The 25,740-nt window shown below is 36.1% G+C and overlaps 1 protein-coding gene across 1 annotated transcript in view; it reads right to left on the bottom strand.

The window, feature by feature from the left end:
* PIK3C2G (phosphatidylinositol-4-phosphate 3-kinase catalytic subunit type 2 gamma) overlaps nucleotides 1-25,740 on the bottom strand; it is a 343,791-nt gene that overhangs the window by 92,152 nt on the left and 225,899 nt on the right. Inside the window, exons 23-25 of the mRNA XM_080811598.1 lie at nucleotides 25,413-25,549; nucleotides 23,395-23,564; nucleotides 1,947-2,103 (exon numbers count right to left, since the gene is read on the bottom strand). Coding sequence (XP_080667724.1) covers nucleotides 1,947-2,103; nucleotides 23,395-23,564; nucleotides 25,413-25,549 — 464 coding nt within the window. The remainder of the gene's footprint in view (nucleotides 1-1,946; nucleotides 2,104-23,394; nucleotides 23,565-25,412; nucleotides 25,550-25,740) is intronic.

Here is a 25,740-nt window from a genome sequence, read left to right as displayed (position 1 = left end):
ACTTGTATGTAGTTATTTATAACATTATAGACATTTAAAAATGCTAGATACCTCATTTATTGTATACATGAATTTTATCTTCCTTATCATATTGAAAATTTTAAGGCTGCCTAGGTCTCATATGTTAATGTATCCTCACAGTTTTGGCATATAGTAAATACTCATGAACTCATGGATTCATGATTTAGAGCCTGTTAGAGCCTCAGAGAATATTAGAATGATACTACCTAAATATTTATATGTAAGTGGAGTCAAGTTCACAGAGTTAGACCTTGAGAAGTTTCCTTTGTGGTATGAAAATAGATTATGAGCCATAAGCCATCTCATGATTGCAACATGGCCTAATAGAATTGGGAGATAGAATGCAAATCTACCAGTATGAATCATTGGCTATTATTAGAAGAGCCAACTTGAAAATTCTGGAGATGAGCAAAACTTTATATGTCTAGTTCACACATAAAGAAACCAAAGTGTCTTTACACATGATAGATGACATGTTTATAATATTTTTAAAAATATCTATTTTTTAAGACAGAGTAAGGTGCCTATGTTGTTTGAAAGTTAAAACAAGGATCCAGTCATATCTTCATTGCAATAAGGTCAACATTTATTCAGCACTACCCAATAGAACTTTTCTGCAATGTTGGCAATGTTTTATATCTGTGTTGTCCAATATGATATCACTAGCCATGTGTGGCTATTGAACGCTTGAAATGCGGCTAGTGAGATTGAGGAGCTGAATTTTAAAGTTTAGTTGGTACTAATTATTTAAATGTAAATAACCACACATGAGTAGGGGATACTCTATGTGACTCTGCTCTTTTGGATTAATAAGGATCTCATATAATAAATTAACTGAACCCTACAACATGACAGGCACTGTGCTAAGTGCTTTATATTAATTATCTAATAGGGTTATTATGAAATATAAATCAATTAATACACATAAAACACTTAGTATAAAGTTCATGCAAAACATTCACTATTAGGTTATTTATTCATCAGTCCTACAAGGTAGATGCTGTTATCTTCATTTGATAGATGAGAAGCATGATCTTATTAGAGTTAAGAAGTCTGTGCCCTTAAAAGCATCTAGTAGAATTATTGTTATCTGAAGGTTCTAAACCAGCTATTTTTTATGATTGCTTTGACTCCAAACACCATACTGATTTACCAAAGGTGTGTTTCTCTCCTATATTTTGCAACACTTCCTACTGTGTATGTGCCTAAAGGAATCCCCACATCCTTCTCCTAGAAGATATTTCTATCAGATCACTCTCTTCTCACCATGTATATCTAGTCTTCATCTCTTTAACATTGGGCAGTGGAATGAAACTTAAATTTTCATATAAGAACATGACTCAGTAGACCCAATGTGTACCACTAAATACAGTTGAGTTGCTAGGAAGTTGTCTTATATCTTTGACCCCCAGTTTCTTAATCTGGAGAAAGGCAGAGATTGGGAGGGGAGCCAGGAAAAATCCTTGCCTGGTCTACATCATTGGGTTGCTATAATATGTAAATGAGACAGTATTTTTTAAAGTACCTTTGAAAAATCCTTAAGCACAAAACAACTGATAGAATATTCTAAATTACTGTCCTTAATCTAGTATTTTTTAAAGTACTTTAGAAAACTCCTTAAGCACAATACAACTGATAGAATATTCTAAATTACTGTCCTTAATCTTTAATCAAAATATACCGAAATAACCTCTCAATACATCAATTTTATTGTGAATAGAAATGTTTGAGAAAATAACTGTGAACTAATGGAATGAATTATTAAGAAATGTGTTTATAAGTTATACAATGGTACTTTTAGTTTGTTCATTCCTTTCTGGTTTGAATAACTCTTTGGGGAATGCCAAGCCATTAGCAAAAATAGACTACTGAAAGAGAGACATAAATGAAGCTTATTATTTTTGTTGTTTCCCCAAGGGACTTACCATTTCTAACAGGTTCAAGAGCAGTTGACTGTGCCTTCTGACAATATTATAAGCTTGACAGCAAAGCTCCACAAAATCTTGGAAATGCTGTGGGTTTTTCCCACCCTCTGTAATAAAGTACTCCATCTCTGAAGTGAAAATAAAAGGTGCTCGGTCCCTACAAACCAAAAACAATAGCAACCATAAGCAGGAGGACAAATGGTAGGTAGAGGTAATTAGGCAGTAACAGCAACTTATTTTCATTTGAATTTTTTATGTTATTTTCTCTCAGCTCTAAGGACTGGAACCACCTCCTTTATGGAAAAGCTGGAGAAACTTGCTAATTGTAGACTTTGAATAGCCTAGCTGGGCTTCAACAGAGAAGGAAGAACAGGTTATTTTGCATAGATTCATATGGTCTTAAATATTTAATTCTGAGTTATATGTGATGGAAATATTATCCATTAAAATTAATCTAAGGCCAATTAATAACAAAGGCAATTTTACAGAAACTATATTGCTAAATTGTTGCTAAATTTTAAAATAAGAGAACAGATCGTATATTTGACCTTATGCTGTTGTTTTTAAGTTTTCTTTTTTTTTTTCTTAGAAGATATTGACTCTTTAGGGAAAAGGTTTCAGGTAATATCTAAGATATATAATGACAAATTCTTTTAGAAGGCCATTTATCAATAAACAAAGTTAAATTCACTGTCATATGCTTTGTAAGGGAAATAAAAGAAGGCTGTTTTTTTCATTTCACACTAGGCTCAATAAAAATACTGATCAGAAAGAAGGAAATATGAGCAAACCAATGTGAATTGGTAGGTTAATAATATTGCTTCCTGTAGTCCCAAGGTTGAAGAAATAGGAAAACAAAGGACCAGAGTAATGATCCTGTTTTCTCTATTTTTGTTATTTCTTTCTCATGTTCTTTGAGACATGAAGAGACCCAAGATGAAACAAGAGCATTTCTAAGAGATTAGCAGAGGAAGGATCGGAAACACTTCTCTGTGATGTGAAAAACAATGATGAGACAAGCCATGCTGATACTGATTTGACTTAAAGTCCTCTAGAAACATTTGAGATGGGAATACAGTTTTGGGTAAAACATTGTTTTTAAAAGCAAAGATTTTGGGGTGAATTGAAATAAAACATTTTAAAATTTGAGCCTAGCATCCTAGATATAATTGAGGTTAGTCTAAGCAATAATTGAAAAAAGTCATGGAGTATGGAGAAAGCTGCTTTCTAAAAAATAATAATAATAAAGAACGATTATGTTCTGTATTGTTGGATGCTTAGCATTTGAATAAAAATATAATACAGTGGAAAATCTTGCTAATCTGATAGACCTCTTAGAATTGTGGATATTCAAATTGGAAGCTACAACCCAGGCATTCTGTAGGTGATCTGCATCAGTAGAATATGATTACAGGCAAGTATTTTTAAAAAGAAAGAAAATAAATAATGTACCTCTGTTTGGTTGTGATTATTTTATTTATTTTAGTGATGCATGCTACCATTGACTGTCCAGAGGGGAAGCTGGTGTAATAATATACTCAATCATTCAGTCATTCTTTATATTCAATCATTCAGTCATTCTTTCATTCAACAAAATTTAATGAGCACCTAGATACTGAGGAATGTGTCTTAAAAATCAAGTCCAAATTTTAAAATGTTTGCCTCATATCCTTTGATTTTTGGCCTTCATTGATCTATCCAATTTATATGCTATGAATTTACTTTACAGCCCTGTATTTTAGCCAAACTGGAAACAGAGCTATTGAAAACAGGAGATATACCACGGGTTCTAATCCTGGACCTGCTGTATCTCAATTCCTCCTCTCTGAGGTCGGTGAGTAATACCCAGCTCTCAGAATTCCTGTGAAGATTACTAAAAAAAATGTATACGAATGCCTGACACACGGAGAGTCTACACACTTGGGAACTGCTCTGATTAAAAGCGCTATGCAGAGGGCACAGACTGTAGCCCTTGTCAGCCAGGTTTTCAATCGTGTTCTAGCACTTACTACTTCTGTGATCCTGGGCAACTTACTTGTCCTCTCCATGTCTTAATTTCCTCCTCTGTTAAATAGAGACAAGGGCACTTGACTCTTAGGACTTGTGAGAAGATTAAGTGTGTTAAAGCATATGAAAGTATTAGAACACATAGTCTGGCACATAGTGAGCGTTCAACAAATGTTAAATACTTATTCGTCCTCCAACTAATAAAAATAAATGGGTTCTCAGAGCTGAATCTTGTCATAACTTAATCTCCCTCTCTCTTTAAAAATGCTTAAATGTCCATCCTTCCTTCAAAGTTTAATTTACTCTCAGCAACTCCATGTAACCTCTTTGTGTGCATAAACCCTTAAGTGGAACTTTGAATTTGGTAGCAGTCGAACTTTTGAAATAATTTTAAGAGAGTCTTAAATTGTATAACTTCCTGAAATTTTCTTTTCTTATGTGATAGAGATTCTTTTTTCTTCCATATGCTTGATCAAATGGATTTCCCTTGGAAAGTTGTTGTAATTATGCTCGAGTTCATGTGATAACATATTTCCTCCTTCCATGGTAAGCACCATTATAAATCAGATGAAGAAACAACACAGCAGAAAGTCAAATACATAAAAGAAACATTTCTAAATTGGAGAAAATATAAACTAATAGTAACATTGAAGGACCCAATCCTGGCTGTGTTTAAATATTTCCATAATCTAAATTTTCATTGGGTCCAACAAAATAAAACGCTACATTTTTTTCTGTATGACTCGCAGGACTCACTTCTGACCAGTGTTTAAAATGACTTAGACTAAAATTTTTCTGTAAATGGAAAGAGGCTGCACATGCGAAACAGAATCCTATCCCAACCATACAAGCTGTAAGAGTTGTAGCTGGGATGTGCTTTATCAGTTCACTCAAATGCAAACCTAATCGAAGTCGCAGAATTAATGTATTGGAGACTATATCTGAAGTTTAAGCAATACTTACAAATCTGAGATATAAATTGGTTGTGGCAAGAAAGCAGATTAGAAACTATTTGATCTCTTAGAGTCCATACTGTTACTGCATTCTGATTCATATGCTGACAACCTCTCACTTATAGCTTGTCAAATTTACCAGAAATTTCTTGTTTTGACTACCCTATTCTATTTCCAGATTAGTGGTTTTACTATTATTTGCCTAAGCCCTACCTGTTCTTGCTTCTGTACCTTTTACCTGTATTGTTTCCTGCTTCTGGCCATGTTACTCTCTCTCTCTCTGTGTCTCCTACCTAAAGCCCTAATTGTTTTCTAGTAAGTCTTCTCTAATTTACCTATCCTTTGCTGATTTCTCTCTTACTTTGCCTTCTCTTTTAATTTAACCCTACAGCTAATCTATTTCATTCTTTATAGTCTCTAGTTGTCTTATGATTTTCCCCCCAAATGACCTGTATGATTTTCAAGGGGAGAGGCACTATTTTATCTTTCCTTTATTTACTCTTAATGCCTCAAACAATATTTTGACAGTATTCTGCAATGGATGGAACAGCAAATATACATAGCTCATGCAGTGAAGAAGTTGGGTAATTTAACATTTATGTGGGAAGGCCATTTGAACAATCTTATTTTATTATAATTCTGTCATTTTGTTGTGAAAGTTAATATTTTTATTAACTTATAATTAGTCCTTCTCTGAGAGTATTATTCTGTAAAAATGCTAAGAATATTTTCTAGATGTCCAATATAAGGGGGAAGTGAATAGTACTTTAAAAATGCATATATACTTGAGAAATTTAAGGATATTTCTGTTGCAAACAAATACTGATTATTAAGGAGACAAATAAATTCATTTGATATGGGAAATAGCAGGACAATTAATAATTTGCTGTTTGTTATTACTTATGCATAAACCCCTTGAACCATTCTGTCAATGTAATCTCCTTGGATAAACTCACTAGAACAGTAAGATCATCATCATTAAAAATGTATACATTGCCATTGCACTGAGGGTGCTTAAGTTTTCAGGATATGTCTCTCCATTAGGACACTTTCATCTAGCCAGGGATGAATGGACCCAAAATGTTAGAGTACTATAGTTATTTATCAACAAATATTTATTGAGCATCTATAATAGATAATGTGTAAGGCTTATAGGTGAGGTTGAAGATTTTAAAAATAAACATCCTAAAAGCAATAAAAAATGTATTGATAATAATCAAAGTGTTTTGAAAAGGTCCCTCCAGCTGTAACATGGAAAAGTATTTGGAACAGGGAAGATGTATGTGAGTAGATCAGACAAGAGACTTTGCAGAAGATTTTGATTAGATATGAGCATAGTTCAGATTAGGATTGTGGCATGCAGATACAGAGAAGTGGGTAGACAAAAAAATTTTTCAGTCAAAAACAAGAGAACTTCATACGGTTCAAAATGAATAGGAGAAGAGTGTTAGGAACAGGTTTAAATTTTTGGCTTATGTCAGGAAGATATAGTGCAACATTCAGAGTGGGTTCAGCTTTGAACGAGTTACCTTTGAGACAGACAGGAGCAGATAATAATGAAGCATTGTGATCCTTATTTCCAGACCACAAAGAAAAGATCTAGCCTGGAGGTAAAATTTTGTGAGTTAAATTTTCTACTTTGATTACCTAAGGACCTCAGGACACACGAAACAATATGGTGGTGAATTCTCTGAGAGTTCTTTTTGCCATGTATATTCCAAACATAGAGCTCAAGAAGCTGGCAATCTGGAGATGCCAGTGGATGCAGACAAAAAAATTGCCAAGAAAAGCCTGCTCTTTCTAGCCGAAGGCCCAGGAAAGGGGTAGCCTAAGAGACAGACAACGTTTAGACAATAACCACTCTACTCCAGCCAGATAATGCAGGAAAAGAAAATATGTGTAACTCCATTTCCCTCACCACACCAGTGAAGGCTCCAAGGGGATCCTAAAACTCCATTCTCACCAAGTTGTAATGAGGGACCTCAGTCCCGTGTCTGTGAGTCAGGAATTGGTATTGGTGGAGGCGTTACAGGATTTCTTTTTCTTTAGTGCCCTCAGTTCTTGGTCACACTGCTTTGAAGAATGAAAAGGTAGACCATAGGAAGAGTGGCAGGCAGCAAAACAAAGTTTACTGAGTCATAGTTACCGAGTGATAGTACAAAGATCCCCAAGAGGGAGAGGACATGAGAGGGCCACCCCTGGAGTTCCTAAGTCTAGGGGTTTTTATGGGCTGGTTGGCTGGCTGTTTTGTTCTGATTAACTCTCCCTGCGCATGTCATCCAATCAGGTTTTTGTCATCTACCCGTCATGTGGGAAAAGGTGGAGGTCTCCTTCCACAGTGGTGTAAAATCCTTTTAAGGGTGGTTTCTTCTTAATGCGGGAACTTCTTGTCCCTGCCTGGCTTTCTTCTGACTATCCTGCATTAGAGGGGTAGACACATAGGTCATTTGAATAGGATAAATAACAGAAATAAACTCACACAAATATGCCCAACTGCTTTTTGGTGAAGGTGTGGAGGCAACCCAATGGGGAAAGGATACAGGCTTTTGATCAGATGATCCTGGAGCAACCAGACATTCATAGGCAAAAAGATGGAAACCTCATACTTAATAAAAAAGTTAACTTTAAGTGGATTACAGACTTAAAACTTTCAGAAAAAATGTTGAAGAAAATCTTTGGGATCTAGGGCTATGCAGAAGAGTTTTTAAGAGAATAAAAAGACAAGCTACAGACTAGGAGACCATTTTTGCAGACCACAGAGCCAGCAGAGGAGTGGCACCTATAATCTATAAGGAAGTCTCAAAATTTAACTATAAAAGAAAATCAAACAACACAATTAGAAAATCGGCAAAAGACATGAAAGGACAACAGAAGTGGATATGCAGATGGTAAATTAGCACATGAAAGAATGTTCAACATCAGCTATTAGGGGAATGCAAATTAAAACCACAATGAGATATCACTACATATCTATCAGAATGGCTAACATAAAAAGTGAATGACAATAGCAAAAGCTGGCAAGGATATGGAGAGAAACTGGATCACTCACACACTGATGGTGGAAATGTAAAATGTTATAGCTACTACCTGGGAAGACAACTTCGTAGTTTCTTAAACAACAACAACAACAACAACAACGTGTAATTGATATACAAAAGAAAGAATTCTTGAGATGTCTTCCGTGCAAAAAGATGGTTTTAGTAAAGCTCAGGGTCCGAACCTGTGGGCAGAAAGAGCTGGAATGGTCAATCATGTATTTTCAAGTTGGGATGAGGCTTAGGGATAGTTTTAAGTGTCTAAAGAACTTTGGAAACAAAGTTTCCAGTGCCTTGAGGGGGTTGGTTTTGGTAGGAAAAGGTCATTTATTACTGTCTAGGAAGACCCTAGTCATGAAGCCCTTCAGATATATATCATTGGGCCATATGCTGGGGGGATGATTGCCAACATGCATCTTGGTGGGTAGAGATAAAGGAAATTTCCAAAGAATTTTTATATGTTAAAGTAGACTTACAGGATCCTGGGGGATTGGGATAAATGTTAAGCTAAGATTGCCTTTTGCCCGGAGCAAAGTATTAACATCAAGGCAGCTGAGTTTCTAGAGGAATGTCACTTTGCCTGTTTCAAGGACTTGTCAATGGGCTGTAAGTAGAATGGAAATTTAATTCTTCTTTTGCCTTTGTTTCTCACATCACATCTACCATACAACCCAATAATTATACTTTTGAAAACTTGTCTCAGAGAAATGAAAATTTATATTCCCACAAAAGCGTATACATGACTGTTCATAGTAGCTTTTTATTTTTTTAAGATTTTATTTATTTATTTGAGAGACAGAGCAAGAGCAGGTGGGGTGGGGAGCAGAGAAAGAGGGGAAAGGGAGACCTAGACACCCCACTTGTGCAGGGAGCCCTATGTGAGTCTTAATCCCAGGACCCTGAGATCATGACCTGAGCCGAAGGCAGACGCTTAACCCACTGAGCCACCCAGACACCCCCATAGCAGCTTTATCTGTAATACTTAGTAACTGGAAATAGTCCAGATCCTTCCATCAGTGAATAATTAAACAAACTGTGGTTTATGCATACTATGGACTATTATTTTTCAATAATAGGAACAAACTATTGATATACAGAACAGGTTGGGAGACTCTCCAGAGAATTATACTGTGTGAAAAAGCCAATCTCAAAAGATTACATACCATATGATTATATTTACATAATATTCTTGAAAAGACACAATTACAGAAATGGAGAACAAATTAGTGGTTTCTAGGAGATAAGAATGGAAGGGGACAAGAGTGAGAGAAAAGTGGATATGACCAAAAAAGGGCAACAAAGAATACTAGGGGCTTTGAAACTCTTATGCATCTGGACTATATCAATATCAATATCCTGGTTATGATATTGTGATTTTATAAGATGTTACTGTTAGGGGGAACTGGCAAACTGTACATGGGATTTCTTTGTATTATTTCTTACCACTGAATGTGATTCTACAATTACCTCAAAATAAAAAGTTTAATTAAAATTTGTATGAGTAATCTAGATACTGATATTGATAGAAGCCTCGGGTGTGGCTGATACCAGTTTGGTGGAGACTGCAAGGGGCTAAGAGAAGAGGGATAAGATGAGTCTTGTGGAATTTAACATTTAGTTGTATAGTAAAAGGGAACCTCCTGTATTAACACTAAGAAGGGAAGAAAAACCAGAGTGATAACCTATTCCAGAAGGCAGGTGGAGAGGTATTTGAGGAATGAGAAGTCAACACCATTGAAATCTGCTGATAAATCAGACAAAATGAGGAATGGATATTGTTGAATTAAATACTACACAGGTCATTGGTTTTTTTGTTTTGTTTTAAAGATTTTATTTATTTGGGGTGCCTGGGTGGCTCATTGGGTTAAAGCCTCTGCCTTCGGCTCAGGTCATGATGTCAGGGTCCTGGGATCAAGCCCCACATCGGGCTCTCTGCTCAGCAGGGAACCTGCTTTCTTCTCTCTCCCTCTCTGCCTGCCTCTCTGCCGACTTGTGATCTCTGTCAATAAACTTAATTTATTTATATAAATATAATTTATTTATTATTAATAAATAAATTTATTTATTTAATCAAATAAATAAATAAATAAAATCTTAGAAAAATATTTTATTTATTTATTTGACAGAGAGAGAGAGAGAGATCACAAGTCGACAGAGAGGCAGGCAGAGGGGGAGGGGGTAGCAGGCTCCCTGCTGAGCAGAGAGCCCCATGTGAGTCTTGATCGCGGGACCCTGAGATCATGACCTGAGCTGAAGGCAGAGGCTTAACCCACTGAGCCACCCAGGTGTCCCAGGTCATTGTTGTTCTTATCTTTTTTTTAAAGATTTACTTATTTATTAGAGAGAATGAGAGAGCGTGCCGGGGGAGGGGCAAACAGAGAGGGAGAGGATCTCTAGCAGACTCCCCTGCTGCTCAATCCCAGGACCCTGAGATAACCTGAGCTGAAATCAAGAGTCCATGACTCAGCTGACAGAGCCACCTAGAAGCCCCTGATTTTATCATCTAATAAAGAATAAAGTCAGGTTGAAGTGGTTAGGGAATGAAAAGTAAGGAAAAGATGTCAAGAATTTAGACAACTCCTTCAGGAAGTTTATGATGAGCAAAGTGGCATGAGAATTGGGCATTTTGTGCAAGGTTATTCAAGCTTTGGAGAGACCAGGATATTTAAAAAGATTATTTAAGAGGGAGAGGATAAATATGCAAGGAAAAATGAATTATTGATAGTATAACATATGTTAGAAGGTGGGAGGGAAATGGCTCTAAAGTACAGATGGAGGGATTGGCTTTAGAGGGAAAAACAAATCTACCCTAACAAGAAGAAGTTGTTTATGTAATTAAGATGTAATTAAGTTTGTGAATTTTGTATTGAGTAGAAAAGCAGGCTCTGTTACCATTTCTATTTTCCCAAGAAAGTAGGAGTTGTGGTTGTCTATTTAAATAAAGTAGGGAGTAAAGAATAACGGGTAGGAGAGATATAAGGTTCATCCCGCAAGAATAAAGTACAAATCCTTGTGGAGCATGAAATAGAGAAATGGACACAGAAGCATTGTGGGATTGCTGGGCTGTGAGGACAGCCTATTTGAAAATGGGGACAATGTTTGCCTGTAGTCACGGTGGTCTCTAGCAGCACTTGGCTGCAAAGGTGTAGAACAGAGAAATATGAGTGGGTTATGGCACATATTTATCTTCTGCCTTCACACTTTTATTCACAACACTCAGACTATTAAATATAGGCTTTTTTTTTTCCTTTTCCCCACTAATTAAAGTTCTCATCCTTTCTTCAAAGTCCTGCTATTATTATACTTCCTCCTGGAATCTTCTCACTATCACTAGCCCTCCCAGTGGGGACTGCCCTATTCTGAAATATATTTTTAAGGAAAATGGACCAAGCATCCTAATTGTAATAGATGCCCTCTGAAATAAGTGAGGTGCTGTATCCTTAAAGTGAGTGGTCTTCCACTTATTGATCTATTCCTTGAGCAAGTACGTACATACTTTAAAAATGAATGATGTTCAATTTTAAAGTATGGAGCACATAAGCTATTTAAGGACACCATAATGCACAGAAGTAACTTCCTCCAATGTGATTTATACAGTCTAGATAATAGCCCTGGACCTCATCCCAACAGCTCGGGGTGGTCTTTGGCCACCCAAAGTTCAAAAAAACAGTCGCTGGTAGGCTTTGAAAACTAGAGTCACATCCCTTAAACATTTAGCTATTCCTATTAGATGGCTCTTTCTAAAATGTAAAAAAAAAACTTAAAAGAGAATGACAATTGTGCCTGTCTTTTCACCCCAAGAGAGGACACTGCCTATGGATGAGAGAGTGGCCCTGCTACTTTAACACGTGGTCTTAGTTTGTGAATGCTTCTCACAGTACAATCATCTTGCAACATATTTGACTATAGTTGTTAAAGATATAAATTTAATATATATCATGGCCATAAATGCAAGATAACTATGTCATCTGTTACTAACTAAAGAAACAGCCATCTGTCCCAATACTGAAGAGAAAACAGAGTGTGCTAGGATTATTGAGAAATGGGAGTATCAGTTTCCCACAGGGCATCTTCCCAAGGGTCCTACCACCTACTGCGCATGATTTTGCACAAGTTATAACCACTAAAACTTCTCTCTTAGTTCTCGATCTGTAAATTAGAGAAAATAACAGCAGTTACCTCCAAGAGTTCCTGCGAGGATTAATTAGGTAATGCATACCAAGTATTTATGAAGCTTGAAAGGGTAATTTTGACTATTTCCTTTAGAATCTGATCCCCTATACCAGATGATGCAGCATCACACTAAGGAGTGCTTACTTTTTGCCACTCCCAGTGATAATCCAGAGCAATGTGAGAAAAGCTACCTATGTCAATGCTGCTGATGGAGGCAGGGGATCTGGAGAATGAAATGGAAAGATAGAGAACTCTATGAAGGATTCATGGGCTCTGTGGACATACATATTTCTTCTTTTTATACTGTAATTCATCTAGTATTTACTTGAGCAACTGAGAATGTCAGTAAATGGACATAAATTTTAGTCCTAAACTTTAGACTCAAGTGTTTGAATATGTATTTGTACCCTGAATTGAAATGTGGGACTCAGGAATGAGGTACATTTTATTTTTATTATTGAAACTATTATTATTGATTTCGTGAATTTCAGATGGTTTTGCCCCCATGAAATATCATAGTAACATTAATATATTGTCTTAGAGATTTAAAAAATTGTAGACTCCCATCATAGTGAATGGTGATATTAGTATACAAATAAATGAGTGCAGACAGAGTACACTGGGAATGTGTAAGCCTATACTTCTCCGATATCACAAACGACCTACATTTCAGAGAACACATTTTGCTGTCCAACAGAAACAACCCAAGTCTCTTGTCTAATATCCATGAGTTAATTGAGAAGGCAAATTTGGAATCTCCATTGGATAGGATAGAACCTTGTATAATTAGACAGCACAGGAAACCTCCCATGTGCAATATAGAGAAAATATAAGGGTGCATGTACATTACAAAAAGAACATTTAACACCCCATGAGATCTCCAAGCTCTCAGCAATTATTAACTAAGGGGACTCTCACCAATAATCTGTTAAGTATAAAATATGTTTGTTTGTTTTTTTTTCTTCTCCTTGTCTAGCCTCTTGTGGATGCACTGTGGGTCCACAGTTAGACTCTGAGAGGTCCCTGATCTTAAACTGCTTAGAAATTTTAGATGCTGACTCTGGAGTTCCTGTCAGGCTCAGATACATTATCTCTCTTATTTGAAAAGAGTAGTTAAAACAGCTACCTCTTCAAAATGATCAGTCGTACTTTCTTAAGTCTGATATTTTGGGTGTGAGTTTATAGTAGGTCAGGATTTTCTGAGGACAAGAAGAGACTGATCAGGTCAGCTCCTCTGAAATCTCATGTTTCCTCCCTTGAGTTTGAGTTCAAGAATAAGTGTATAGTTATGTTTTGCATGAAATTCCAATGTATGCTTGGAACAGATGCTAGTCTAGCTATGAGGAAAAGATTATCAATGCCATAATGCTTGTGTGAAATTGGATTGTGCCATTACATTTTAAATAAGATTAGGCTTTCAAATCAAGTTGGAAATAAAAATCAAGAATAGTCCAAGTTACCTCTGAAAACATTTAAATAGCTCACAAAGTTACTCTTTGCATGATCAAAATTTATGAATCATGCTTGAAATGGACATTTTATCTCTTACTAAGTTTAACACCATGAGTTAAAACTCTGTATGGAAGAAGGTACTCTGTCTTTAATTGAACACTAGATGAAGTTCTTCACTGGGTTCATGTTTAGGAGACACGTGCCGCCTTTCTTTTAATTTCTTTAAAAAATAGATTCAGGGGGCACCTGGATGGCTCAGTTGGTTAAGCGGCTGCCTTCAGCTCAGGTCATGAACCCAGCGTCCTGGGATCGAGTCCCGCATCGGGCTCCTTGCTCAGCGGGGAGCCTGCTTCTCTCTCTGCCTCTGCCTGCCACTCTGTCTGCCTGTGCTCACTCTCTCTGACAAATAAATAGATAAAATCTTAAAAAAAAAAAAAAAAAGAATTTCTTGAAGAGTAAAAGTAAAAACTAGATTCAGACTCAGTACTATCAGATGCTTATATTGACCAGTACATACCTTAGGCCACTTGAGGAGAGCATGCATGTCTTCTATGTCAGTCATACTTTGTTCACAATGGAGGACAGACTCATTGAGTGCCAGAAGGCAGAATCCTCCCACTATTTTAATTGTTTTCTCTCCCTCTCTTCTTCCCTCTCTCATTTTGTTCCTTTTATTCCCTCTTTCTCCTATACTTCATCCTTTCTTATCATCCTCCTCTCTCCTCATTTGAAAACTTACAAGTCTCTCTTTGAAGAAAATTCATGGTTTTTGTTGTTGTTGTTGTTGTTTTAATTGGAGGAACTGTTTTCTACATATATTGGGAGGGAGGTAAATATAAAAAAGGTTACTCAGAAGAAACCAGACAATAAAAAACCCAGTAGAATGATAAGGGGGATGGGAGAAGGAGAAATGATAGTCAGTAGATGAAAAGGACAGAACAAATTTTTCTGGAAATAAGTCTATGTGAGAGTACTTTGAACATCAAAGCACTATTCAGATGTTAGGTATAGTTTGCCTGGGACTGGCTTTGTGACTGGCAGAAGCCTTTGTGAAACTTATAGTGTACCAATTTTTTTTTTCAGTTATTTCATTGTGGTTGAATACACATTACATAAAATTTATCATCTGAACAATTTTTAAGTGTATAGTTCAGTGGTATTAAATATGTTTATAAGAGGGTGGTGGGGAAATGGACATTGGGGAGGGTATGGGCTATGATGAGTGCTGTGAAATGTGTAAACCTGGCGATTCACAGACCTGTACCCCTGGGGATAAAAATACATTATATGTTTATTAAAATAAAAAAAATTAAAAAAAATAAAATAAAAATAAAATTTTGATCCTAGTTAAAAAAAAATATGTTCATAACATTGTGCAACTACCATCATCATCCATCTGCATTGTTCTTTTCATCTTATAAAACTGAAACACTATACCCATTAAACAATAACTCCACATTCCCCCCTCCACCCAGCAGCTGGCCACCACTATTTTGCTTTTTGTTTCTATGAATGTGATTACCCTAAGTACCTCATGTAAGTGAAATCATGCAGTATTTGTCTCTTTGTGACTGGTTTATTTCACTTAACATGTCCTCAAGGTTCATTCATGTTGTTGTATGTGTTAGAATTTGTTTCCTTTTAAGGCTGAATAATATTATATTAAATGTATATGCCATGTTCCTCTTACCCGTTCATCTGTTGATGAACCCTTGGGTTGCTTCCCCATTTCAGTTATTGTGAATAGTGCTGCTATAAACATGAGTGTACAAAGACCTCTCTTAGACCCTGCTTTTAATTCTTTTCAGTAGAATTGCTGGATCTTATGGTAATTTTTAATAAATTTTTTGAGAAACACAGTATTTTTTTTTAATTTTTTTATTTTAATAAACATATAATGTATTTTTATCCCCAGGGGTACAGGTCTGTGAATCGCTAGGTTTACACATTTCACAGCACTCATCATAGCCCATACCCTCCCCAATGTCCATTTCCCCCCACCACCCTCTCCCGTCCCCCCTCCCCCCCGCAACCCTCAGTCTGTTTCTTGAGATTGAGTCTTTTATGGTTTGTCTCCCTCCCAATCCCATCTTTTCATTTTTTCTTTTCCTAACTCAGTATTTTTTGAGGCCATCCTGTGTCCTGTAGAAGCAGGATCATTTTACATTTCCACTAACATTGTACAGGAGGTCCAATTTCTTCTCATTTTCACCAAGACTTGTTTTCTGCTTTTTAATATTATCCATATTAATGGGTGTAAGGTAATGATTCAAATTTTGAGTCTCATTCCCGACTTCCTCAAGTAAACTGACCATTAAGTAAAAATCCCTTGGTAAATTTGTAGTTAGGATAACAGAATATGGCAGGTTCTTAATTTGATCTTTAGAAAAATTGTACTTTCTTAGGTCAAGAGAGGTAAATTTTAAGACATTTTTGTATTGATCCTTCAATCAACCAAAATTGAGCCTCTGCTAAGTGTCAGGAACTAGCTAGATGCTCAAGATACAAAGATGCCCTTAAAGCACTCACATTTGGAGAAGTACTGGAAAATATGCTTTTTTCAGATACTGCTTTCAGTAAAACCCCCCACAATGTTTATTAATAAACATTTGTGTGAATAACAGACCAATGAGACTCACCTAATTTTAGAGAACACTAAGATAGTAATTAAAGCATGTAAGAGATCATTAATGCCTATATAGCATTTGGATTACAATGAATATTACATAAAACCAGAATGATTGGAGTAAGACAAAAAAATCATTTAATCTGCTAAGGGAGTTTGTTTGTTTGTTTGTTTGTTTGTTTGTTTTTCCCAAGGATGGTTTTAAATTAAGGGTATTTAGAATATAAACATTATAGTACTCAAATTAGAAATTAAACAAAAAAATTTTAAATCAGTGGTAACTAACTATTGAAGATAATGGCAAGATGATTATAGATACAGGGAATTTTTATGACTAATATTGAGATTAAAATTCTGTGATAAATTATATTTGGTGATAGGTGATCTATTGAGATAAAGTCTGAAGTGTATAAACCATGCTATAAGAAGATAGATACATAATATTTTAGTTATCTTCATGTAAATATTTGAATAGGAAAAAAAGAGTTGGAATTTTATTTTGTTTGTGTTCTGGAATGACTATTCATCTGTTTTATTTTTTTTATTTTTTATTTTTTTTTAAAGATTTATTTATTTATTTGACAGAGAGAGATCACAAGTAGGCAGAGGGGCAGGCAAAGAGAGAGGGAGGGAAGCAGGCTTCCCGCTGAGCAGAGAGCCCGATGCGGAACTCGATCCCAGGACCCCGAGATCATGACCTGAGCCGAAGGCAGCGGCTTAACCCACTGAGCCACCCAGGCGCCCCGACTGTTCATCTGTTTTAAATGGATTGATGTCCTCTGATATGGTGGCATATATTTAACTCACTTTTTTTTTTTTAGGAAAAAAAGAAAGCTCTTATTTGTGACATTCTGCAGTTTTCATGGTGTATATACTTTCACTATGGCTGATTTCAGGCTGCCAAAGTGATGTCACTGAACATGGAGCTGAGAAGGAATACAGACAATATGCTCTTGCAAGCTAGCCCCCTTCACTGATGAAAAAAATCAAGCTAGCTTGATTTTTTGATCCAGGTCGAGGACACTTCTGCTTATGCCTGAAATTATATCAGAAGTCAAGAATGACTTGGTGAAATACCTTATAGTCTAAATAAACCTGAAGAATACTGCAATGTAGTAAAAAAGATTGCAGTGCAATCTGTCCGTTAAGAAGCCTCAAAGTCAGAGAACTTTAAGGACTAAAAAGTTCAACTCATGAGTTTCAGAGTGCATACTTTAAAAAAAGTACCAAAATAAGATATTCAAATAATTTTAAACATAAAGACACAATAATCACCCAGAAATGCAGTCTCATTTCTTATCACTTCATTTGAAGTACTTACACTACAGTTAATTAGAACATTTCTCGAGCCTTTACTCAATGCTAGACACTCTTCTAAGCACTTCACATGTATCAGTTAATCTTCAAAAAAATCTGTTTCATGAAAAACTACACTGAATCACAGAGAAGCCATTTGTTCAAGGTCACATCATTAGTACATTGTAGTATGGAATTAAAGAAAAAAATCATACAGTGTATCTCCAGGGTATCTGAGCTTAACCACCACTCATACAACCTCTAAAATTAAAGACTTCATGCAAGTCTAGTATTACTGAAGTGAAAGACCACATAGATTGTGAAAATATAGTTTGGAAAAATGCAAATATGAAACAATGAATTAGAAGAACAATAAACATCACCAATAAAAGGCCTTCCTTAATTTTTCCTCCTCTATAAAAGAAAGGCACCATCAAGAAAGTACTGAGTTGAAATTTGCAATTTATTACAATGATAGCTTTCATATAATGAAAAAATTGCAATGTAGAAATCATTGTTACAAGGGAAATTTGAGCGCAAAACTGTAGATGCATAATTTGTTAACTACTTTAATTTGAATTTTTGTGAGAGAAAATAAAGAAAAACCAGACAAAACTTCAGAAAGTTGGTGAAATTCTTCATTGTTTCCATTGTAAGGATTAGCCAAATTTCCTCCAGAATCATTAAGGGATGCTAGGGCTGAATCACCCTGTGATTTAATCCACTGGTGTAATCCTCTTTATCTAACCTCATAATTAAAACTATTAAGGAAGAATTGTTTGTTTATACACAGGATCTGAAATCCTTCGTATTCATAGCTGAGATGACATTTCTTCTTTCTTCAAAGCTAGAAAGTCTACAGGAGACTCCAATTTGGTCCAAGCACGGGCTTCCCAGATTTCTGGTAAAATGAATTCAGGAGAATGGTTCAGGGACAACTGGGCAAGAATTCCAAATGAAAGTGTTGCTGGGCTAACTCGATATAATCCAAGAATCAGGAGAGCCAATGTCTATGAACATTTTCTAAACAGAATCACATAAATGTTTTAGTGTGAGATGTTCCGGAATGGTGATGTAAGCATGAATATTAAAGGGCAATGGCTCAGCAAGAAATCAGTTTCTTTCTCAAGATCCTGCTTGTAAGGAAAACATCCCCTCATTATTCTTCCTTTTAAAGAAACCAAAGATCAAAGGAAAATCTATCCCCAGATATACTACAACTGGTTCTGCTCTGTTGGTCTGCTAATTTCCATTATTAAGTTCTGTAACCTTGGCTGAAGGCTGTATCTACATTAGAGAGGGTCTTATATGTGTACGTGATTTCTTTTTTGCCAACCCAACTTTAAACTACGACTCTTTATGTGCAGTTGAGCAATGATCAAGGCAAGTGGATTATGAAGTGAAATTACTTGATATGTGTTAGTAATCCTTTGTAAACCTAAAAAGTTATACAAATACTTTACTCCTCCATGTGTTTAAGGAGTAGATAGTAGTAGAAACACATGTGTCTGGGATACATATACTTTCTGGGATACATGTAATTACACTAAGGAGTGTGATCCTGGTTATTACTGGTTATTACTAGAGCATTATATGGCCTTGCTAGACTGTTAGAGAGTAGGATAGTTCTAGGGCATGATTTACATGCCTGGCTTTGTACATTATGGGCAGGTTATTAATAATATGTCTAGTGGGTGTTTAAAAGAAGTTAGGTGAAGCTAGACTTTTCTCTAAAGATCGGGTCTGGGGTGCCTGGGTGGCTCAGTCATTAAGCATCTACCTTCAACTCAGGTCATGATCCTGGGATCCTGGGATCGAGCCCCACATTTGGCTCCCTGCTCAGCAGGAAGCCTGCTTCTCCCTCTCCCATTCCCCATGCTTGTGCTCCCTCTCTTGCTGTGTCTCTCCCGGTCAAATAAAAAATTAAAATCTTTAAAGAAATAGATAAATATCAGGTCTATAATGTAAAAAAGGTAGTAAAGATAAGAATGTTCATGTGTCATGGGGGATACAGAAGTTTGATTTATAAGAAGCCTATTGTCAGCCTAGCAACCAATAAGAATAACCAATGGTTCTAGGACAGAAGTAGTCAGCAATCTTATGAAACAGCATTCAAATGAACTCTTGACACAGCCAAAAGAGACTTGGAAGAAAATTGTTAGAATACAAATTCAGAAGTAACAGTTTCAAGACATAAATCCAAGGGGACATTGCTAATGAGTCTTACATAGCCACTGGTGGAGATAAAATCTTGCAAATAATAATCCAAATGGATTATTGTGCTGCAGCTGGCCCCCTTAACTGGTGAACAATAATCAATAATCTTAAAGGAAGACAGTGTTAACTTCCTTTTTGTTCATCCAATCAATAATTATTGAATGATTGAGGGCCTCCCTATGAATGGTTCATTACCTGACAAGCAATATTAAGAACCTACTATCAGTGAGGATCTGTGCTGGATACATTTTCATGCACCTCAGACATTGCACAAAAAGAGATTTAAAATTGCCATAAGAGGACCTGAATAGACGTTTTTCCAAATAACACATACAGCCAACAGATACATGTAAAGATGCTGTATATCACAGATGATCAGGGAAATGCAAATCAAAACCACAATGGGATATCACTTTACAGCTGTTAGAAAGACTAGTACCAAAAAGCAAGAAATAACAAATGTTGGTGAGGATATGGAGAAAGCAAAACTCTTGCTCAGTTGGTGGGAAGGTAAATTGGTCCAGTCACTATGGAAAGCAGCATGAAGTTTCCTCAAAAAATTAAAAACAGAAGTATCATACAATCCAGTAATTCCACTTTTGAGTATTTACATGAAGAAAATGAAAAGATTAATTTGAAAGAATATATGCACCCCTATGTTTATGTCCATCAATAGATGAATGGATAAAGATGTGGCATATATACACAATGGAATATTACTCAGCCATAAAAAAGAAAGAAGTCTTGCTATCATGACAACATGAATGGATCCATAAGGTATCACGCTAGGTGAAATAAATCAGACAGAGAAAGACAAATATCATATGATTTCACTTATGTAAGTGAAATCTGAAAAACAAAACAAAACAAAACAAAACAACGAAAAACAGAGACAAACTCATAAATACCCAGAACTGGTAGTTGCCAGAAGTGAAGGCAGTAGGAGATAGCAAAATAGATGAAAGGGATTTATAGGTACAAGTTTCCAGTTATAAAATAAATAAGTCAAAGGAATAAAATGTACAGCACAGGGAATATATATATATATATATATATATCCCTATTATATGATAACACTGTAATAACTGTGTGGTGACAGATGGTGACATTTGTGGTGAGTATTTTGTAATATATAGAATTGCTGAATCACTATGCTGTACACCTGAAACTAATATAATATATGTCAAAAAAATTGCCAAATATAGAAGCAGCAGCAGCTGTTGTAATATTAATAAACAAACAAATTTGGCTCTACCTTTTCTATAGATCCTGGGACATATCTCCATTACAGCACTTACCATATTGTTCAGTAACTTGTTCTTTTTTTTTTTTTTTAAGATTTTATTTATTTGACAGACAGAGATCACAAGTAGGCAGAGAGGCAGGCGGGGGTTGGGGGGGGAGGGTGGGGTGGACGGTAACCAGGCTCCCTATTGAGCAGAGAGCCCGATGTTGGGCTCCATCCCAGGACCCCGAGACCATTACCCGAGCCGAAGGCAAAGGCTTTAGCCCACTGAGCCACTCAGGCACCCTAGTAACTTGTTCTTTACTTTATATGTCTCCTTCAACTTTTTCTGTAGAAATGAAATATTTATATATATATATTATTAACCATCTCTATGGTCAACACTATTGCTGGTTAAATAAATAAGTAAGGGTTAACCCAAATTTTCAGTGGACCATACAGCAAAATAAACAAATAAAGATGTCAAAATTGTAATCTAATCTTTAAATTTCTGGGAAAGAATGGATTTTGGAGAAAACACGTTACATGAGTAAATTACGTCTATGCTCATGTATGTTAGTAAACATTTGTCTTTCATAAACTAGGTATCCTGCCTCTATGGATGTTCTAAAAGTCTGTACAACTCTCTATCTGCCCTTTCTACATTTTACAGTGATTATTCATGTTTTTGTCTTCTAGTATTCTAAGAAAGAGCAAACCCCACTGAGGTGGTAAATGTGGACTATTACACTTTGTGTCCCCAAGGTTTATTACAGTCCTCAGCACACAGACAATCCTGAGTAGATTTTTAAGGAATGAATGCAGATGTGGTAAATTTTCTCAATGTAGTCAGTATAGAAGGCAGTGTATTGGAAAGAATAACAAGTGAAGTGATTCCATTTGTGTGTCTCTACAAAATAGGAAAAATCATATTATGTAGTTTATGCTGGCATTTTAATACCAGATAATGGCCATCTAATGAAAGTTCATCATGCTATCTTGCAGAAGACATTATTTCTTCTATGGGGGAGCTGCTTTTAGCTAAAAGTGACTGATTACACTTTAGAATGGTTTGATTCCATTTCTACTTTCAGGTGAAGTATCTTTTTAAAGCAAGGGACTTTTAGTTTTAAACTTTGGGTTTCCTTGCCCCAGTACAAATAAAAGAAAACAAAAACTTACTCATCCATCAGTTCTTTTTGGGTTCAGTAAATGATAAAACTATTTATTAAGACCAAAAATCCAAGAGTCATCCTTGAGTGTTTTCCTTTCTTCTCCTACCTGCTAAGCCCCTCCCCCAGCCCATTAATCATGCCGAGTGTCCAAGTGATTAGCAGGTCCTATAACTCTGACTCCAAAATATATTCTCAATCTGTCAGTTTTTACCACTTCCTTTCCATTAAGGTCTTGCCCTAATCATTGTAGTAGACTCCTATCTCATCTCATTACTTCACAGGACAGCAGGAAAGAGTTTTGAAATCCACTCAAATCCATCAACAGATTGTCCCTGAATCTAAAATAAAAGCCAACCTCCTTACCATGTCCTTAGTGCCCCACTTGATCTGGCCTCCACTGAAATCTTCACCTTTACCTCCTATTATCTGCCCCTCTCCATTCACCTCTAGGCCCATGCCTTCTTGTCAATGGAACACACCAGGCTTATTTCCATGTGCATGACTGCTATTTTTGGTGCTCGCTCTTCTTAGAATACTATCTCACAGATTTCCACAAGGTGAATCATTAATTACACAGTTGTGTCCCATCTCTTCCTAGAGGCCTATTTAAAATAGCATCCCTGCTCCAGTAACTCTCTATTCCACTTCTTTGCTTTAGTGTCTTATTAACAAATTAAACTCCTCCTTTCCTCATATCATTTCTTTGCATGTTAACTTGTTTAATGTGTGTCATCTCTACTAGAAAGAGATCAGGGTTTGTGTCTGCCTTGTTTACAGTTATAGCTTCAGAGCCTTGAATGGTAGTTACTCACTAGGTATTTTTGGAATGCTTCAAGGCGATCTCAGTGTAGGAAATGTGCTAGTTTTATGATATGTAGACCAGGGCGGGGATTGCTATGGGCAATATACCAGATGTATTGAGACCATGAATTCATGCCTCATTGTCCATTCAAGGTTTATAAAAAAATGAAAATATTATATTTCAGATGCCCATTCAAGGTTTATAAAAAAAATGAAAATATTATGTTTCAGACAATTCAGCCTAGAATAGGATTAGTTCTCATGGGAAAAGTTCACTAACAATTTGAGGAAACCTAATTTATTCCATTAACAATCTATGGAAAAAATATTTCCTTCAATCTTATTAGGTATATAAACATGTTTGTGTCATTTGGGGGGATGTGAGAGATGGGGAGTCAGTCATTTGCTGGATTCCCATGCCATTACATGTTATACATCACTCTAGGACATTGCTTAATTACTCTAAAAAACATTATTTGCACACTGACCTTTTTATCCCTCCAAATGTTTGTGCATGACCTAGGAATTTTCCAAAGTCAATGTGAAACATGCGGCCTGACTTTGTCAGCATGATATTGTCATTATGCCGGTCACAGACTCCCAGGATGAATGTTACCACACACCAGCCAGCACAGGAATAGAAAAAGTTCCTCAAGGCCTAATCAGTTGAAAAACAATAACACAAAGATAATACACACACAAAATGAGCAAATGTGTTAGCATTAGAGTTAATGGTAAAAACTATCATAAAAAGCAGAATTACATAATTGAGAACTACTTCTACATCTCAGTTGAGAGAAGATTATGATTAAATGACTGATTCTGGATATGCTACAGAAGAACATGAAGCAACTTCTTCTTTGGCCTAATGAATGTTTTCATTGAAATTGTGTGAAATACCCCTTTTACTCAGTTGGTTCTAATTTTCATAGTTTATTGAAGAGGATTCCTGGTGTGGGTTTTTTTTGATGTCTCAAAAATACAATATTGAATAATTTTTTTCAAGGTAAAAGAAGAAACAATATGGCTCAATATTGCCTATCCCCAGAGAAATTTAAAATATCAATTTTGAATATTTGAATTTTTAACACAGATAAAGCCATATTGAGATTTATGTAATATATTATGTACATCCTTACACATAGGTCATCCACTTGTTGTCCAAAAATGGTTTGGTACGGTCTATATCAGTGAATGTCTTTGTGGGTGGAAGTAGATAACCACTGAGTCAATTGTGGCTTCTGTTTCTTCAAGAAGCAGAGGTTTCTTGCCAAAACTACTCTTTTATTTTCAAAATGGTCTCCTGGGTATACATCATTTTCATCAATGATGCAACTTTGTAACCAAGGTGTAACCATGAGTGATTGGTTGGGCCATGGTAATCCGTCTCTTAGAACGGTGTGGCTGACATGCTAGAGTGGAAATCTGTGTCACTGAATTTAGTTCATGTCTTAGTCCCGGATATTCCAAGATCTTGAATAAGTCACTTAATTTGTCTATCTAGAAACTTTCCACTTATAAAATAAAAGATGTCCTTACATGGTGGTTGTGAAGAGCAAATGTGTGTGAAAACATCTCTAAAATAATCCCAGAGATTTGTGCAAAACTCAAGTTATAATTTTGGGAATGGCGAAAAAATAGATTTCAAGATAATGCCATCTTATCTTTGTTATTTGACCTCCAAAGGCCTGTATTTTGTTCTACTCCAATCTCACAGAAGCCTGGAATAGATGAACTCTTGGGTCTCTCTATCATGGCCTGTGCTAAGTAAGGTGACCAATCATCCCAGTTTGCTCAGGACTGAGGCATTTCCTAGGCTGAAGGAATTTCAGTGCTCTGGACAGTTCCAAACAAATTCCATGTTAGACCATATTCTATCTTTGTGTGAATTAGTATAGAGGTGCCTCTGCCTCTAGGTACATCCTGTTGTACCAGTTCATGCCCTGGCAAGTGGAACGTAGCCTGGCTTTAACCAACTCATCCCATTAGCTGGGAGCTCTGGTATAGGGCAGAACCTGCACAACTGTACACTGCAGGCCAGATGCCAACATGAAGTTAAGTGGGAAAAAATGTTTGCAGTTAAATAAAACACTACATTTTGTAAAGTTCTGAGATATTAAAAAAAAAAAAAACAACAACACTACTATGTGTTCTGCAAACATTGAAAGAAAAAGGCTTAAAAAGGTAGAGCTCAGCAGAAGAAATGCATTGCAAAGGAAGGAGGGGGATTTATAGAAATGGGAGACTGTGAACAGGCATGCAGAGGTAACTTGAAAGAGTAATTTCAAGGAGCATCATCTCAGCAGAGATAGCTGTAAGAAGTAAGACCAAATACAGAAATTTTATCTAGTTAATATACCATTTAAACTGGGTTATTATTACTAAGCTAATGACTGAGTACACTCAAGGTGTACTTAATTTACTTTTTCATCAACCACAATAGCTAATGATCCAGAGCATATTCTGATTTATCACCTTATTTAAAATTAACTACAGCAGGACAAACCTTTTCATAATCTTCCTTTAAATGGTTGTGCTGGCTGAACCACTTCTTGATTGTGTTTTCCTTCAAAGGTCCAATCAGCCCAGAATGGCGATGAATCTTTGCTAGGGTTATGGCATCGGGTACCATCTGTACCAATCCTGGTGGATAAAAAAGAGATTATAGAAGTATTCTTACTTCACAGTTTGAGGAATACTTAGGAAACACATCTTGATCTACACAGAAACAATAATCACCAGCACTAATGTGGGTTACCCTTTTCTTGGCAAAACTTCTTTTCTGAAGGACTTTATCTAGATGGCCTTCTTTCTAATTTTTCTGAATCCTGGGG

This window comes from Martes martes (genome assembly GCF_963455335.1).
Source record: "Martes martes genome assembly, chromosome: 8".
Classification (NCBI taxonomy): Eukaryota; Metazoa; Chordata; class Mammalia; order Carnivora; family Mustelidae; genus Martes; species Martes martes.
The sequence above is the reverse complement of the archived record's forward strand: the minus strand, read 5'-3'. Positions and strand labels throughout refer to the sequence as shown.